The 17,577-nt window shown below is 36.6% G+C and overlaps 1 protein-coding gene across 1 annotated transcript in view; it reads right to left on the reverse strand.

Annotated features, from left to right (window-relative positions):
• CFAP54 (cilia and flagella associated protein 54) overlaps nt 1-17,577 on the reverse strand; it is a 322,605-nt gene that overhangs the window by 245,239 nt on the left and 59,789 nt on the right. The window contains exons 16-19 of the mRNA XM_044227472.1: nt 16,518-16,646; nt 16,004-16,130; nt 3,155-3,241; nt 2,941-3,062 (exon numbers count right to left, since the gene is read on the reverse strand). Of these exons, the coding sequence (XP_044083407.1) occupies nt 2,941-3,062; nt 3,155-3,241; nt 16,004-16,130; nt 16,518-16,646 (465 nt within the window). The remainder of the gene's footprint in view (nt 1-2,940; nt 3,063-3,154; nt 3,242-16,003; nt 16,131-16,517; nt 16,647-17,577) is intronic.

Below are 17,577 nucleotides of genomic sequence, written 5' to 3' on the forward strand. Positions count from 1 at the left end.
TACCTCAGTCCTGGCAACAAGTTGGTCCACTTTTAACTGATTAGGAATAAAACAGACACCTGATGAGATTATACAGCTCCACAAGGTCAAGAAACTTTTGAGAAACTAAACCAGCATATGAATTATTTAAGAGCTCTGAAAAGACTCGGGCTTTTTAAACCTTTTTATGGTATCAGGTGATGCATCGGTTACTGATTTGGGGATAATTTTATTACAAGATCATGATAATGTAAAACATTCTGTAATATACCCCAGTTGAAAATGATTGCCAGGGGAAAGAAATTTATCTGTCTTCTTTAAAGAAAGAAAGTTTGGCAATTATTTGAGCCATAACATCATTGTTTACAAGAGCACCCTAAGGACTGATCATTAAGCCTTAACACTTGGATAAAAAATACTACTGAGGAGCAGAGGTGGCTATAGAAAGTTTCAGGACTTCTAAATAAATATTCAACATATTCCTAGTTGGTGACAATCCTTGTGGAGGACCCCTAATAAAAAACAGAGCCTCTAAATACATCTCATGAGTCTATCCTAAGAGGACATTATACTTAAAATTTTTCTTAAAATAGTTTCATTTAAGAAATAAAAGAAAAAGACACACAAGGGAAAAAATGTAAAAAAACTTCAGTCTTCTCATATCTCCAGGGTGTCCCCCAATGACAGTGGTAGGAAGTTAGAGGCCGAACAGGAATGAGCATATTATGACAGTATAAGGACCAGACTGAGTCTTAATAAAACAAAAAGGGAAATCCCAAAGGCTTTATTCTCTCCAGGTTCTAAGATGCCACAATATTACTCCTGAGACAGTTCTAAAAAAGAAAGATAAGTTTTATTTGACATAGAGATAGGACTGAAGTATTAGTATCCACCAAGCTCTAGATAGTAGCACGTGGCCACAGAAGCATCTGTTGAGAAAATGGATCTGAACACACCCCCAAAGACTTCCAACAAAGATCGGGCACCACTTGGCCTTGTCAGCTGAGACTATCCAACAACATCATCAAACTCCTCCTTGATTCAAAAGCTGGAAGTGCAATGATAATAAGGCTCCTCCCTAACGCTGCCAGGACAGACTTCCCAACCCTGAACATTAATAGCATCTGTCTGCTCAAAATCCTTAAACTTGGGGCACCTGGGTGGCTCTGTGGGTTAAGGCCTCTGCCTTCAGCTCAGGTCATGGTCTCAAGGTCCTGGAATCAAGCCCCGCGTCAGGCTCTTTGCTAGGCAAGGAGCCTGCTTCCTCCTCTCTTTCTCTCTGCCTACTTGTGATCTCTGCCTGTCAAATAAATAAATAAAATCTTAAAAAAAAAAAAAAGAAAAGAAAAGAAAAGAAAATTAGTCTGAGAGAGCTGGAAGGATATGGGTTTGAAGTCAGAAAGTAGGATATTGAAATTTCACATGAAAAAATGTTCATCATCACTAGGCATCGGGAGATTCAAATTAAAACCACATTGAGATACCACCTTACACCAGTTAGTACCCTGGAATCATGACCTGAGCCAAAAGCAGAGGCTTTAAACCAATGAGCCACCCAGGTGCCCCAGACTAATTTTCTGATCCCTAACTTCAAAGAGATCTCCAGTCTCTGGACATCTCCATGCTCACCAAGTCTTTAAATAACCTGAAGGTAACACTTCCCTCCCTACTCAATCTGCACCCATTTTTATTAGGAACTTTCAACCCATACATTCTTTGTAAAAATATAGCCCTGTACAAATCTCTGCTGTCACAAATATTTTGCTGTCACAGCTACTAAAAACACTACACCAAGGTAATGCCATACCACCATGCAGATGGGGACCAGTATAAATTCATGGTCCTCAACTTCAGCTATAACTTTGTGCTGGCCAGTCCTTCAACTTCATTGTCAACTCCCTCATCCATTCCTCATCCATTCCACTCCACTCTCTAATCGTCTTCTCTCTCCTGGGTCCAACTGTCCACCCTTGCTCTCCATTGTTGGCAGATATGCTTGCCTCCTACTTTATCAGATGATTGACATAAGGCATAAACTCAACTCTCTGCCTCCACACCAATAGGCTTTCTCAAATCTACATTGATCTATTCTTCCTTCTCTTTTGTATCAGAGGATGAGGAGTCTGCTCTGTTGCCTACCCTCCATTGAAGATGAATCACTTTATCTGTGTTTTGAATCTCATCTCCTTCCCTCTTCTAATAGGACTGGGCTCTATTATTAACCCCTCTTATATCTTCAATTTCTCTCTTTTCTTCTGGCTCCTCATACTCATTATATAAATATGTGGAACTTTTTCTCTTAAACTCTGTATACTTTCCCTAGCTTTGACCTTTTTTTTTTTTTCTTATCAACTAAACTGCTTGTAGCATCATCCTCTGCTTCACCATGTGCCATTTACTCAGCCAATACCATCAAATTTTTATGGGTAATACACAGGGACAAAATTTTTTTAAAATCCTCTACCTTGAAATGTGAGTATCCTCAAGAATTTAAATTCTAAAATCAACATACAATGAATCGGTAAGAAGAGAGAACAATTTCCGGGCCAGAGTAAAAAATAAACTAGCAGCATCCATCTGAGAGAAGGCATCTGAGCCAATGGACGTGAAGTATTTTAATTCCATAGTAAGGAATGCATTATGCTAGCATAGTGTCACTTAAGTTCTATAGTTTCCCTCATTTTTAATCCTTCTGATTTTATTTGGCTTCCTATGTAAGTTGCCCCTACACAGAGAGAATACATAGAGAGGATCTCTCATTTCAGTAGAGTTCGGCATGGGTAATATAGATTAGTTTCCCTGTTCAAAACTGTTCAACTCAAAGAAAAGACTAGATAAAGGAACCTGAAAGTTCATAATCTAACGTTAAGGGCAACACATTATTTTTAACAAAGTGAACTAAACCATTCATTTAACAAAGGTTATATGTCAAGACCAAAAAAAGGAATGGCATGTTGTTACCATCAAAAGGTTGTGTGAAGATGTAGAGGTTGCATCTTTCTCAGATATTAGAAGAGCTTTCTGCATCAAGTAAATTGCTTTGGACAGCTTATTCTTCCTTATTTTATTCATTACACTCAATTCTGAAACAGAAAACAAACATTTTATCAAAAGGGAAACATGAAAACTATCTTTAAAAGTTTTTAGAGAAACAGTTTATCCCAATTTTAATTACCTGTAAAACAGTCAATGCTTCTAGGTTGTTTTAGCTTTTCTAGATCTTTGGTAGATATGTGTTTGATAACAGTTGGAGTCTGCAAAACTGAAGAAGAAAGAGGAGACTGACATTACAATTAGATTTGTGTCCAAGAAAGGAAATATTTTCTGAATATTAAAGGGTAACTATCTATTTGTAAAATTATTGCTTCCTCTCATATGTCACCTTTTTTCATCAATACATAAAAACTCAAATAAATCTACTATAATGACAAATTCTCCTCTATGTGCCACAGTATGCCTGAGGACATGAAAAATATTTAAATTATAGATGGAGAGGGGAAATGGCAGAAGAATAGAGGACCCTCAATTCACCTGGTCCCTTGACCTTGAATTCAGCTAGATATCTATCAAGTCATTCTGAACACCTGTGAATTCAACCTGAGAGCTAAGGAAAGAATTGCTACAATTCTACAAATAGAGAAGTGACTACTTTTTGCAAAGTAGGAGATGCGGAAAAGTGAATCTGAGGGGATATATCATAAAATAAACCATGGTGGGAGGGAACCTCCATAAGCTAGCTGCTGGAAAGTGATATAGCAATGGAATACAAAAATCGGAGCTTCTAGAAGTCTGCTCCTGTGAGAAACGTCCCTGCCTGAAAGGTGCTCAGATGGTGAAGTGGAGCACAATCCTAACTGGGACAGTGTGGTCTCAGAATCCCCAGGGTCACAGAACGAATGGGGATGCCAGAGTGTAGCAGAGTTCCCAGGCATTGGAGCAGGAAAGCTGGTTACAATTAGCAAGCCCTGGAGTGGGCTTTCAGGTAGGTGTTGCCATAAAACATAAACCATGGCAAGATCAGGGACTACCTCTCCAAGCAGGGGCCCAGCAAGAGGAGTGGCCCTTCTTCCTCCTTGGGAGGAGTGGCAAGAGTGCACACAGATTTGGGCAATTGCTCCCAGAGCAGGGGCCCAGGGAATAGCAGAGACTTGGTGAGATTCCCCTCTCCTTCCCCAGGAAGGATTGGTGCAGAGACCTGGCAGGCCAGAAAGAGCTAGCATGATATACTCAGGGTACTAAATGAGAAAAACATGCAGCCAAGAATACTTTATCCAGCAAGGCTATCATTCAGAATAGAAGAGACAAAAATCTTCCAGGACAAACAGAAACTAAAAGAATTTGTGATCATTAAACAAGCCCTGCAAGAAATATTAAAGGGGATCCAGTAAGGGAAGAGCGAGCCCCAAAGCAACACATACCAGAAAGGAACAGAGATAATATACAGAAACAGTGACTTTAAAGGTAATACAATGGCACTATATTCATATCTCTCAATAGTAACTCTGAATATAAGTGTGCTAAATGCCCCAATCAAAAGACACAGGGTATCATAATGGATAAAAAAAGCAAGTCCCCTCCATATGCTGTCTACAAGAGACCTATTTTAGACCAAAAGACACCTCCAAATTGAAAGTGAGAGGGTGGAGAACAATTTATCATGCTAATGGATGTCAAAAGAAAGCTGGGGTAGCAATCCTTATTGATCAGACAAATAAGATTTTAAGTCAAAGACTATAGTAAAGGATGAGGAGGGATGCTGTATCATACTTAAAGGGTCTATCCAACCAGAATATCTAACAACTATAAATATTTATGCTCCTACTTTGGGAGCAGCAAATTTTATCAACCAATTAATAACAAAATTAAAGAAACATATTGATAATAATATAATAATAGTAGCAGACTTCAACACTCCACTCACAGCAATGGACAGATCTCTAAGAGAATCTCAAGAAGGAAACAAGGGCTTTGAATGACACACTGGATCAAATGGATTTCACAGATATATACAAAGCATTCCATCCTAAAGCAAAAGAATTACACTTCTTCTCAAGTCCACATGGAATATTCTCCAAAATGGGGCAGATAGGTGGCTCAGTGATTAAGTGTCTGCCTTCAGCTCAGGTCATTTCCCAGGGTCCTGGGATCAAGCCCCGCATTGGGCTCCATGTTTAATGGGGAAGTACGCTTCTCCCTCGTCCTCTGCCTGCTGCTCCCCCTGCTGTGTGCTCACTCTCTCTTTCTCCCCCTCTTATTGTTGAATAAATAAATAAATAATTTTTTTAAAAAAGAACACATATTAGGTCACAAATCAGGCCTCAACCAGTATCAAAGGACTGGAATTATTCCCTTCATATTTTCAGACCACAGTGTTTTGAAACTTGAACTGAATCACACGAGGAAATTTAGGAGGAACTCAAATCCTTGGAGATTAAAGAGCATCCCACTAAAGAATGAATGAGTCAATCAGGAAATTAAAGAATTTTTAAAATTCATGAAAACAGATAAAAAGGAGAAAACAACTGTTCAGAACTTTTGGAATACAGCAAAGGAGATCCTAAGAGAGAACTACACAGCAATACAAGTCTTTCTCAAGAAACTGGAAAAGTCTCAAATATACAAATGAACCTTACACTTAAAGGTACTAGAAAAAGAACAACACATAGAGCCTAAACCATGGAGGAGAAGAGAAATCACAAAGATTAGAGCAGAAATGAATGAAATAGGAATGCCTGGGTGGCTCAGTCAGTGAAGTGTCTGCCTTCAGCTCAGGTCATGATCCCGGGGTCCTGGGATTGAGTTCCACATCAGGCTCCTTGCTCAGCAGGGAGCCCGCTTCTCCCTCTGCCTACCACTCCCCCTGCTTGTGCCCACCCCCCTCAAATAAAGAAATAAAATCTTGGGGGACAAAAAGAAATGACTGAAATAAAAAGCAAAAGAACAGTAGAACAGACCAACAAAACTAGGAGCTGGTTCTTAGAAAGAATTAATAAGGTCGATAAATCCCTGGCCAGATTTATCAAAAAGAAAGGAGAAAGGACACAAACAAATAAAATCATAAATGAAAGAGGAGAGATCACAACCAACACCAAGAAAACACAAACAATTTTAAGATTATACTATGAGCAATGATATGCCAACAAATTAGGCAATCTGGGAGAAATGGATGTATTCCTAGAAATTTATAAGCTACCAAAACTGAAACAGTAAGAAATATAAAACCTCAACAAACCCATAACCAACAAGAAAATTGAAGCAGTAATCAATAATCTCCCATCAAACAAGAGTCCAGGGCCACATGGCTTCCCAGGGGAATTATATCAAACTTTAAAAAAAGAACTAATACCTATGCTTCTGAAGCTGTTTCAAAAAATAGAAATGGGAGGTTTCTGGGTGGCTCAGTGGGTTAAATCTCTGCCCTCGGCTCAGATCATGATCTCAGGGTCCTGGGATCGAGCCCCGCATCAGGCTCTCTGCTCAGCAGGGAGCCTTCTTTCCCCTCTCTCTCTCTGCCTGCCTCTCTGCCTGCTTGTGATCTGTCAAATAAATATATAAAATCTTAAAAAAAAAAAAAAAAGAAAGAAATGGAAGGAATACTTCCAAACTCATTCTATGAGGCCAGCATTACCTTGATCCTAAAACCAGATAAAGACCCCACCAAAAAAAGAATTATAGAACAATATCCTTAATGAATATAGATGCCAAAATTTTCACCAAGATACTAGCTAATAGGATCTAACAGTACATTTAAAACATTATTCACCACTACCAAGTAGGATTTATTCCCAGGCTGCAAGGGTGGTTCAACATCTGCAAATCGATCAACATGATACATTACATTAATAAAAGAAAGGACAAGAATTATATGATCCTCTCAATTAGGAGTGAAAAAGAACTTGCCAAAATACAGCATACTTTCTTGATTAAAACTCTGCACAGGGAGGAATACAGGGAACCTAACTCAGTATCATAAAAACCATATACAAAAACTCATCTACAAAAGGCCCACAGCGAATATCATTCTCAATGGTGAAAACTGAGAGCTTTTCCCCTAAGGTCAAGAACATGACAGGGATGCTCATTCTCACCACTGTTGTTTGACATAGTACTAGAAAGTCTAGCCTCACCAATAAGACAACAAAAAGAAATTAAAGGCATCCGAATCAGCAAAGAAGTCAAACTCTCACTCTTCACAGATGACACGATACTTTATGTGGAAAAACTAAAAAACTCCATCCCAAATTTCCTAGACCTTGTACAAGAATTCAGCAAAGTGGCAGGATATAAAATAAATGCAGAGAAATCAGTTGCATTTCTATACACGAACAATGAGACAGAAAAGAAATTAAGGAATCAATCCACTTACAATTGCACCAAAACATAAGATATCTAGGAATGAACCTAACTAAAGAGGCAAAGAATCTGTACTCAGAAAACTACAGAACATTTATGAAAGACGTTGAGAAAGACACAAAGAAATGGAAAAATATTCCAAGCTCATGGATTGGAAGAATAAATATTGTGAAAATGTCTATGCTACTAGAGCAATCTATACATTCAAGGCAATCCCTATCAAAATACCATCAACATTTTTCACAGAAATGGAACAAATAATCCTAAAATTTATACGGAACCAGAAAAGACCCCACATAGCCAGAGCAATGTTGAAAAAGAAAACCAAAGCTGACAGCATCACAATTCCAGACTTCAAGCTCTATTACAAAACTGTCATCATCAAGACAGTATGGTACTGGCACAAAAACAGACACATACATCAATGGAACAGAAAAGAAAATCCAGAATTGGACCCTAAACTCTTTGATCAACTAATCTTCGACAAAGCAGGAAAGAATGTTCAGTGGGAAAAAGACCATCTCTTCAACAAATGGTTTTGGGAAAATTGGACACACCCATGCAGAAGAATAAAACTAGTCTATTTCCTTACACCACACACAAAAATAGACTCAAAATGGATGAAAGACCTCAGTATGAGACAGGAATCCATCAAAATCCTTGAGGAGAACACAGGTAACAACTTCTTTGACCTCAGCAACAGCAACTCCTTCCTAGAAACATCACCCACGGCAAGGGAAGCAAAGCCAAAACTGAACTACTTGGGACTTCATCAAGATCAAAAGCTTTTGCACAGCAAAGAAAAGAGTCAACAAAACCAAAAGACAACTGACAGAATGGGAGAAGGTATTTTCAAATGACATACCAGATAAAGGGCTAGTATCCAAAATCTATAAAGAACTTATCAAACTCAACACCCAAAGAATAATCCAATCAAGAAATGGGCAGAAGACATGAACAGACATTTCTGCAAAGAAGACATCCAGATGGCCAACAGACACATGAAAAACTGCTCAACATCACTCGCCATCAGGGAAATACAAATCAAAACCACAGTGAAATACCACCTCACACCAGTCAGAATGGCTGAAATTAACAAGTCAGGAAACGACAGATGTTGACAACAATGCAAAGCAAGGGGAACCCTCTTATACTGTTGGTGGGAATGTAAGTTGGAATGCCACTCTGGAAAACAGTATGGAGATTCCTCAAGATGTTAAAAATAGAGCTAACCTGTTACCCAGCAATTGCACTCCTCGGTAATTTACCCTAAAGATACAGCCGTAGTGATCTGTAGGGGCAACTGTACCCCAATGTTTATAGCAACAATAGCCAAACTGTGGAAAACACAGAGATGTCCTTCAATAGATGAATGGACACACACACACACACACACACATATACATACACACACATACATACATATAGGAATATTATTCAGCCATCAGAAAGAATGAATGCTTACCACTTACATCAATGTGGATAGAATGTGGAGGGTATTATGCTGAGTGAAGTAAGTCAATCAGAAAAAGACAATTATCATATGGTTTCACACATATATAAAATATCAGAAAGAGCATAGAGGATCCTAGGGGAAGGGAAGGAAAACTTAATGGAAAGTAATCAGATAGGAAAAAAAGCCATGAGAGACTCAACCACAGGAAACAACAGGGTTGCTGGAGTAGAGGTGAGTGAGGAGATGGGGTAATTGGGTGATGGGCATTAAAGAGGACATGTGACGTGATGAACACTGGGTGTTATACGCAACTGATGAATTACTGAACTCTATCTGAAACTAAGGATGTCCTAAATGTTGGCTAATTGAATTTAAATAATATTTTAAAAAATTAAATTATAAAAATATTTGATTTTCTATATCTTCTTAAAAAAAATCTTAAAGGTTATAAATAGGATCCAACCTACTTTTCTTCACTTTCCTTTTTATAAACTTTTTAAAACTACTTCATCCATGATCCCTGCAAGAGCTCAGAGCACGCCATGAAGACTTCCATTCTCCTTTTCCAAGATTTTCAATTAACACACAAATTATTGCCAGTTGACTATGGGCAGTGAAAGATTCTGGTGTATAGTTGTGAAGGACCATTATGGTAGAGTCCAGGAAAAAGAGAATGATAAAGAAGAGAATAAAAGTATGCTGGCCCAGGAAGATGGAGAATGTTTCACTGATTCTCGATTTTCCAGGTCTGGTCCTCAAAAGACTTGGCAATATTTTGTTTCTGTCCTTGGAGGTATGCAACGGTACCTGTAGTAACCTTACAATAAACCCCATTTACTGAGGTTTAATAATTTGTGCTAATGCCATGGGATGATGATTGATTGATGAAAAGATGCCAGCAGGTAGCATTAAAGAATATAAGGTTTCTTTTTTTTAATATTTTATTTATTTGATAGACAGAGATTACAAGTTGTCAGAGAGGCAGGCAGAGAAAGAGGAGGAAGCAGGCTCCTCGCTGAGCAGAAAGGCTGATGCAGGGTTTGATCCCAGGACCCTGAGATCATGACTTGAGCCAAAGGCAGAGGCTTTAACCCACTGAGCCACCCAGGCGTCCCAAGAATATAAGGTTTCTTTAATGGTGAAGGATAAGGGAATTTAGCTGCATGGAGACAGCAATACAAAGAAGAAAATAATGCATCATTCTTTCTGTACCTGGGGTATTATAAGTGCTAATTAACTGATAGCTCTCATGATTATAATCCTTGAAGAAAAAGATGGGACTGCAAGAAAACTCTAAATGCCCAATACAGATAGTCATATTTAATACCACTGTCATCAACAGGCAACCATTGTCAAGTTCCTGAATAAGAATGACAAAAGGGGCACCTCAGTGATTCAATCTCTTGAGTGTCTGACTCTTGATTTCAACTCAGGTCAAGATCTCAGGGTTGTGATATCCAGCCCTGTATCAGGTTCAACATTATGGATGCAGCCTGCTTAGGATTCTCTCTCTCCCTTCCCCTCTGCTCTTCCCCCACCTCAAAAATAAAAAATAAAATTTAAAAAAAAGAATAACAAAAATAGTATTTAGGCAACAATAGTCTGGCAGCAGCGTGCATGAGCGAAAAAAGGAGGAAAAAAGTGAAAATCTGTGCTAGGGTGATAGTTCAATAAGCAGACAAAAACATCAAGGTGACCCAGAGATACAGCAAAGGAATAGTAACTAATTCCATTTCAATCTGAGCTCAAGTCTACTATCAGTATCGTTAAATAGTCTCTGATAAAAACTCAGAGTATCACTTGGTCTTCAGAGATATATGGATAACAATTAGAGAATGAACTAGTTAGTAACTCTAAACAGATTCCACTTCATTACAGAGGATAATATAGCTACTAAGTGAGAATTATAGGCTAGTTTTCTTAGAGAAAACCTGACATAAATGCCATTTACATTTGGAAATACATTTCTAATCCAAGTATTTTAAAATCAAAAAATATTCAAGATTGTTATTCTAAGTAGCACCAGTCAAAAACTATACATGATGACACAGAGATATTTTCATTTTTATTTGCTTCCCTCTACATCCAGCAAGTCTTTTGAGAAACAGTTTTGAAACAGTGTAAATGTTGAAAATAAAATGTAAAAGGATGAAAACTTAAAAGGATAAGAGAATTTTTAAAAGGAAATTTTATATATAAACAGAATGCAAATAAAACAAGTTGTCCTAAATATATATCAACTGGAAACATAACCATACAAAAAATAAAATTAATTCAAGTAAGCCTGAACACCGCTATCTAATGTGTGGTATATTCTAAAGACGTAATGAACTGCAAAGGAATACTAAACTTATTTAGCAGGTTAATTCTTAATGGTGGTATTGGTTTAATAATTCTCAAAGTTCTTTGTTAATATGGCAGGATAAAGCAAATGAGTTATTTGTTGGGAACCAGAGTTCTCAACATGAGAGAGGCCAAATGCAAAAGTGAAATGTAGAACTTCGGATTTTCAAAGTGTTGGGACTTTGAATTGGCAATATCAGAAAGAACTTCCAATATGCCTGTGTTTGTATACACACACACACACACACACACACACACACACACATCGTACATCTATAACATTTAGTTGTGCAATGAACAAAAACTCGCTCAAAAAATAATGGAGAGATATTAAAAACACAGAATCCAGTTCAAGACCTCCCACTGGCAAAATGTGTAAGATTGAACATCAGAAGAACAATGACAGTAAATGATTTTAAGTGATTTAATAAAAACAAAATTCAATCCATAGTGTAACTCCACAAATTAAAAGAGGCAAAGTAGTGACAGTTCTTTACAAAAGAAAGTCAATAAACAAATTCAGCAGATAATTTAATCAGAAAATCACTGTACCCAACCATTGTAATAATTAATTCTAGAAGGATCACCAATGGAAGCTAAACCACTGGGTGAAAATCTGTTGGGAAATAGGACATTTATTCCATCTCAAAGCATCACTTGACATACCAATTATTTTTTCTTTACAAAAAGGGAAAGATGGCTTTACAGTGGAGAGATCCGGTAGATACCACCTTAACAAAACAAAAGCAGTTTTCCTCACCAATCATAGGAAAAATGAACAATAAGTGCACCCTAATGTGGTACAATGAGATCTTTATAACATCACCTATGTAATCATGAAAAAACTACTAAGAAAATTCAGATTGTAGAATGTTCTAGAAACATATCCTCAAAAGTGTGTCATAAAAAGAGTAGGACGTCTTATTCTAGATAAACAAACAGGACAGAAAGGTGATGTCAGCATCGAGGCAGCATAAGACATCCCTCCCCGCCACACACATTCTGTAATAAAAATTTAGCATCCATTCATGGACCAGAAAAAATTACCTAAGAAAGAGCAAAAGTGAAGATACCAGACTTTCTGATTTCACACTATACTGAAAAGTCATAGCAATTAAAACAGTATGGTACTGACATAAAATTAGACACACAGACTATAGAACAGAATCAAGAGCCCAGAAACAAATCCAGGTGTATATGTCCAATTAATATTAGACAATGCAGTGAAGAATACTTAATGGGGGGAAAAAGAATACTTAATTGGAAAAAGCATATAAAAACAGGATACATATATGCAGAAGAATGAAATTAGACCTCTGTCTAATACCACTCAAAAATTAACTTTAAATGGATGAAAATTTTAAACTTAAGAATGGGAACCATAAAATTCCTAGCAGAAAGCATTGAGAAAATGCTTCTTCCTTATTTTTTTAAGATTTTTATTTATTTATTTGACAGAGAGAAAGACAGCGAGAGAGTGAACACAAGCAAGGGGAGTGGGAGAGGGGGAAGCAGGCTTCCCACTGAGCAGGGACCCAATGCGGGGCTTGATCCCAGGATCCTGGGATCACAACCTGAGCCCGAGGCAGATGCTTAATGACTGAGACATGTAGGCACCCTGAGAAAATGTTTCTTGACATTGGTCTCAGGAACTACTTTTTTTGGATAAACACAAATAATAACAACAACACAAAATACAGTAAAAAAAAAAAAAGCAAGTAATGACAAGAACAACAAAATTATTAAATGGGACTACATCAAATAAAAAAATCTCTGCACAGAAAGAATAAACAAAATGAAAAGGTAACATACAGGATGGAAGGAAATATTTGTAAATCATATATCTCATAAGGGTTAATATCCAAAATATTTAAAGAAGTCATACAACCCCAATAGTAAAAAAACAAACAATGGAGAGAGAGAACTGAATAGACTTTTTTCCAAATAAGACATATAAATGGCCACAGGTACTTGAAAAGATGCTCAAAGTCACTAATCATCAGGAAAATGCAGATCAAAACCACAATGAGGTACTATTTCACATCTGTTAGAATAGCTACCATCACAAAGATAAGAGATAGCATCTGGCTGGCTCAGTTAGTTAAGCCCGAGGATCAAGTCCCACATTGGGCTCCTGGCTGGGCAGGGAGTCTGCTTCACCCTCTGTCCCTCCCCCCTGCTCATTCTCTCTCTCTCTCGTAAATAAATAAAACCTTAAAAAAAAAAAAAAAAGAGAGAATAAATGCTGGGGAGGATGTGGAACAAAGGCAACACCTGCACACTACCGGTGGGAATGGAAATTGGTTCAGCCACTGTGGAAAACACTATGGAGGTTCATCAAACAATTAAAAATAGGGGTATATGGGTGGCTCAGTCAGTTAAGTGTCCAACTCTTGATTTTTGGCTCAGGTCATGATCTCAGGGTCCTGAGATCAAGCCCCACATTGGACTCCATGCTCAGTGGTGAATCTACTTGAGATTCATTCCCTGTGCCCCTCCCACACCCTCTTTCTCCCTAAAAATAAATAAATAAATATTTAAAAAAAAAAAAAAACTAAAAATAGACTACTATATAATCCAGCAATCCCTTTCTGGATATATCTTCAAAGGAAATGAAAATAAGATCTCAAAGATACCTGCACTCCCATGTTCACTACATTATTATTCACAAGAGCCAAGATATGTAAACAACCTATATACACACATATCATGGAATATTATTCAGCCATGAGAAAGAAGGAAGTCCTGCCATTCGCAATAACATGGATGGACCTTGAGGGCATGATGCTAAGTGAAATAAGTCAGACAAATACTGTATGATATCACTTATATGTGGAATCTAAGAAAGGTAATTCATAGAAACAGAGTGTAGAGTGGCGGTTACTAGGGGCTAAAGGGGAAGTAGAAGGAGATAGAGAGATCTCAGTCAAATGATATAAACTTTCAGTTATAAGGTGAGTAAGTTCTAGGGATCTTATGTATGACATGGTAATTATAGTTAACAATACATAGTATATTACTTAGAAATTGCTAAGTGAGTAAATCTTAAGTGTTCTTACCACAAAAAAAGAAATGGCATTATGTGACATGATAGAGGTGTTAGCTAATGTTATGATGGTAATAATTTTGCAATATATTAGTTTATAAAATCAATACTTTTGTACATTTTATGCTTACATAATGCTATCCATCAATTATAATCTCAATAACCTGGGTGGGGGGGGAGTTTGTACTTGAAAATTAATTAACTAATATTTGATTGAATATATTTAGTTGTATATATGATGTGACATCTGAATGCCTTAAATTTATTTTTAGGTTTTTATTTAAATACCGGTTAGTTAACATATAGCGTACTATTAGTTTCTGGTGTACAATTTAGTGATTCCACACTTATATACAACACCAGGTGCTTATCACAACACACGTACCCCTTCATCCAAATCACCTATTTAACCCATTCCTATCCAACTCCCCTCTGGTAACCATCAGTTTGTTCTCTATAGTTAAGAGTCTGTTGCTTGGTTTGCTGCTCTCTTTTTTACCCTTGTGATCATTTGTTTGTTTCTTAAATTTTACATATTAATAAAATCATATGGTAGTTGTCTTTCTCTGACTGACTTACTTTGCTTAGCATTATACTCTCTAGCTCCAACCATGTCATTGCAAATGGCCAGGTTTCATTCTTTTTTGTGGCTGGGTAATATTCCATTATAGATATATACCACATCCCCTTTACCCATTCATCAACTCATGGACATTTGGGCCCTTTCCATAATTTGGTTACTGCTGATAATGCTAATGTAAACATCAGGGTGCATGTATCCCTTCAAATTAGAATGCTTTAGACAGCAACCAGAAGTCATATTAGGCTGGAACACTATGTATTATACTATAATTAGTCAGTAATTTTAATGAAGTAGTTGTTAAATGAATACTGGCTATATAATCCTGCCAAGAGTAACTTGGTTTTATCAAAATTTAACTTCAGTTTTTATACATAATGATGTTAAATCTTATTTGGAACTCGAGCAAATGTGGTATCTGTATGCACACTAATATTACTATCGACATCTTTTAATTAAAAAAATGTTTTGAACTCCTTTCCTCATAATGAGGCCAAAAGAACTTAGATCCAAGTCATGTGTGCTCTAAGATTACTGTCAGAAATGTCTTTCTAGGCTTTTCAGTAGCTTCCAGGATAAATATAAGCCACCTAGAGCTATTCAAGATTTAACTGTGATCTACATCACTAGGCTTATCTGTGTCATTCTCTAGTGTATGGTCTTTATTCTAGCCGTAAGAGAATTCCAGCAGTTCCTAAACTGCCATGCAATTGTCGGCTTTCCAGCTTGCTAAAGGCTATTTTCTCTATCCAAATTACTGTTTCTTTTTCATTCTTCATGAAGATATTTTCTAGCCTTCTGGTCAACTATCACTTCTCCCAGGAAGCCATCCCTGACTCTTGTTTATTATTGATACTCCTGTTCTGTGTGCCCACAGCAGATACTCTAAGCCCACTTCTGTTAATTTATTAATCTCAACTGTTACAATTGGCTTACTTTTCTAGAAGCTCAAAATTAGAAGCTGTATCTTATTTATACCAAACATAATGTGGTTCCTGGGTATTTATAATTTACTATAACTCAAACAAAGCTAATTTAATTTTTTAGAAGTACACTAATTGATTTGCTATGCAGGGTGTACAGCAATAATGAAAGGCATCTATTGATATTAATCAGGGAAAAGAAAAGAATGAAATTCATCTGGAAAACACTCCATCAGCAAGAACATAATTTACAAATTATTTACTGTTCTTGAACTTATCTTAAAATTGATGCAGAACAAATCATTTGCTTTGATCACTACTACCTTGCAATTGGTCAAGAAGCACAACAGCTACATGGTGCTGCGCTTGAATTAGTTCGAGATGCAAATCCATCATGAAATTATTTGGTGTGACTGGTTTGCAAATGTCTCCATCTATATCCTGGGCATACTTTGGAAGGATTGAAGTAAAAATAAAAAAGAAATACAGTTATCAAAACATGCTATTTTTAGTATGTCTTTAGCTAAAAATAGCTCTGTCCTATTATTACTCAAGTTATCATTTTACTCTAAGCCTTTAAATTCTGCTCACTTCTCAACTCTTTGCAATCTGGTTCACATGTTAATAAATCTGTTTTCAAATTCACCCGTGTTCTCTTCAACAACAAATTTAAAGACTCCTCACTCTCCTTGATTTCTTTTGGGAAGAAGGGAACAGCTTTCTGGCCAGTGAGACCAAAGCCACCACAAATCATGCTTTACTCACCTACTTGTAGGGCCAGCCCTCTCCCTAGCTAAGTAACATGGACTTCAATCTCATTAAGAGTTTCCCATTTACCTTGGCATAGCAATGGTCAATCACTGATGATCCATTTGGTAAAGCAGTTAACATGCAATTCAAATTTATTCCGTCAATTGCTTTGTCAAGGAGTTCATAAGCCAAAAATAACTGTTCCACAGGTTTCTTCTAAAGTAATTTTATAAATAAAACAAAAATAACACTTAAGGGAAAATCATATATAATATTTTCAAATTTCTTTCAATAATAATTCAAACCAAGTAAAAAAATTTAAGTAGTATATTCAATAGCAACAATATTACATTTTTTACTAAGTGTATTTGTCTTTGTTTAATGTGGAGTACTACTGATAAAAGTGAAATAATAATACAATTCATCATTTTTCCAAGGATAAATTAAGCTTTTTGTAAACATGTATATATCTTCCTTTTATGGTTTTCAAAATTCTGAAGGTACCAAATGTAGAGGTAATTTTTTAAAATATAACTCACAAAATTTATCACTTTCACACACTTCATTTTGAAAGTTAATTTTTTTTAAATCTCAGAGCTGGATATCTAGATGCAGAGGCAAACAAATCCAATGGTGTATATCATGATTTTCAAAAACTAAATGCCTTTTAATTCTAATTATTCTCATAGAGAGACAAATAGAATAATACAAAGAGCATCCAGCTTTGTTCAAACTTTCAAATTTCCCATATTTCTCCAGTAAACTTAGGTAATAAAGCAAACACAAACATGCAGATAACTGAAATCCTCTATAGAACTGTCCACATGACAATCTTTTTCTCGGCTCCTAAAGGAAGCCACTGTGCTTTGGTTTTTACCATTCTTTTGTGTGTTTTTAATTTTTCACTACATGTATATGTATCCTTTAACCATATGCAATATTACTTACATACTTTTTAATTTCATCAGAAAATTTTGCAGTTCACTTTAGACACTCAAACCTATGTTGTTGCAACTTTTTCATGCTTGAGTTATGTAACTCAATGTGTCAGAGTTTGGTTAGCAACACAGAACTCTGAGATACTCTTAAACAGAAAGAGATTTGACAGAGTTAGAGATGTCTATCTCTTCTTAGGCAGAAAGGGATT

The sequence above is a fragment of the Neovison vison genome, chromosome 12, assembly GCF_020171115.1.
Source record: "Neovison vison isolate M4711 chromosome 12, ASM_NN_V1, whole genome shotgun sequence".
Lineage (NCBI taxonomy): Eukaryota > Metazoa > Chordata > Mammalia > Carnivora > Mustelidae > Neogale > Neogale vison.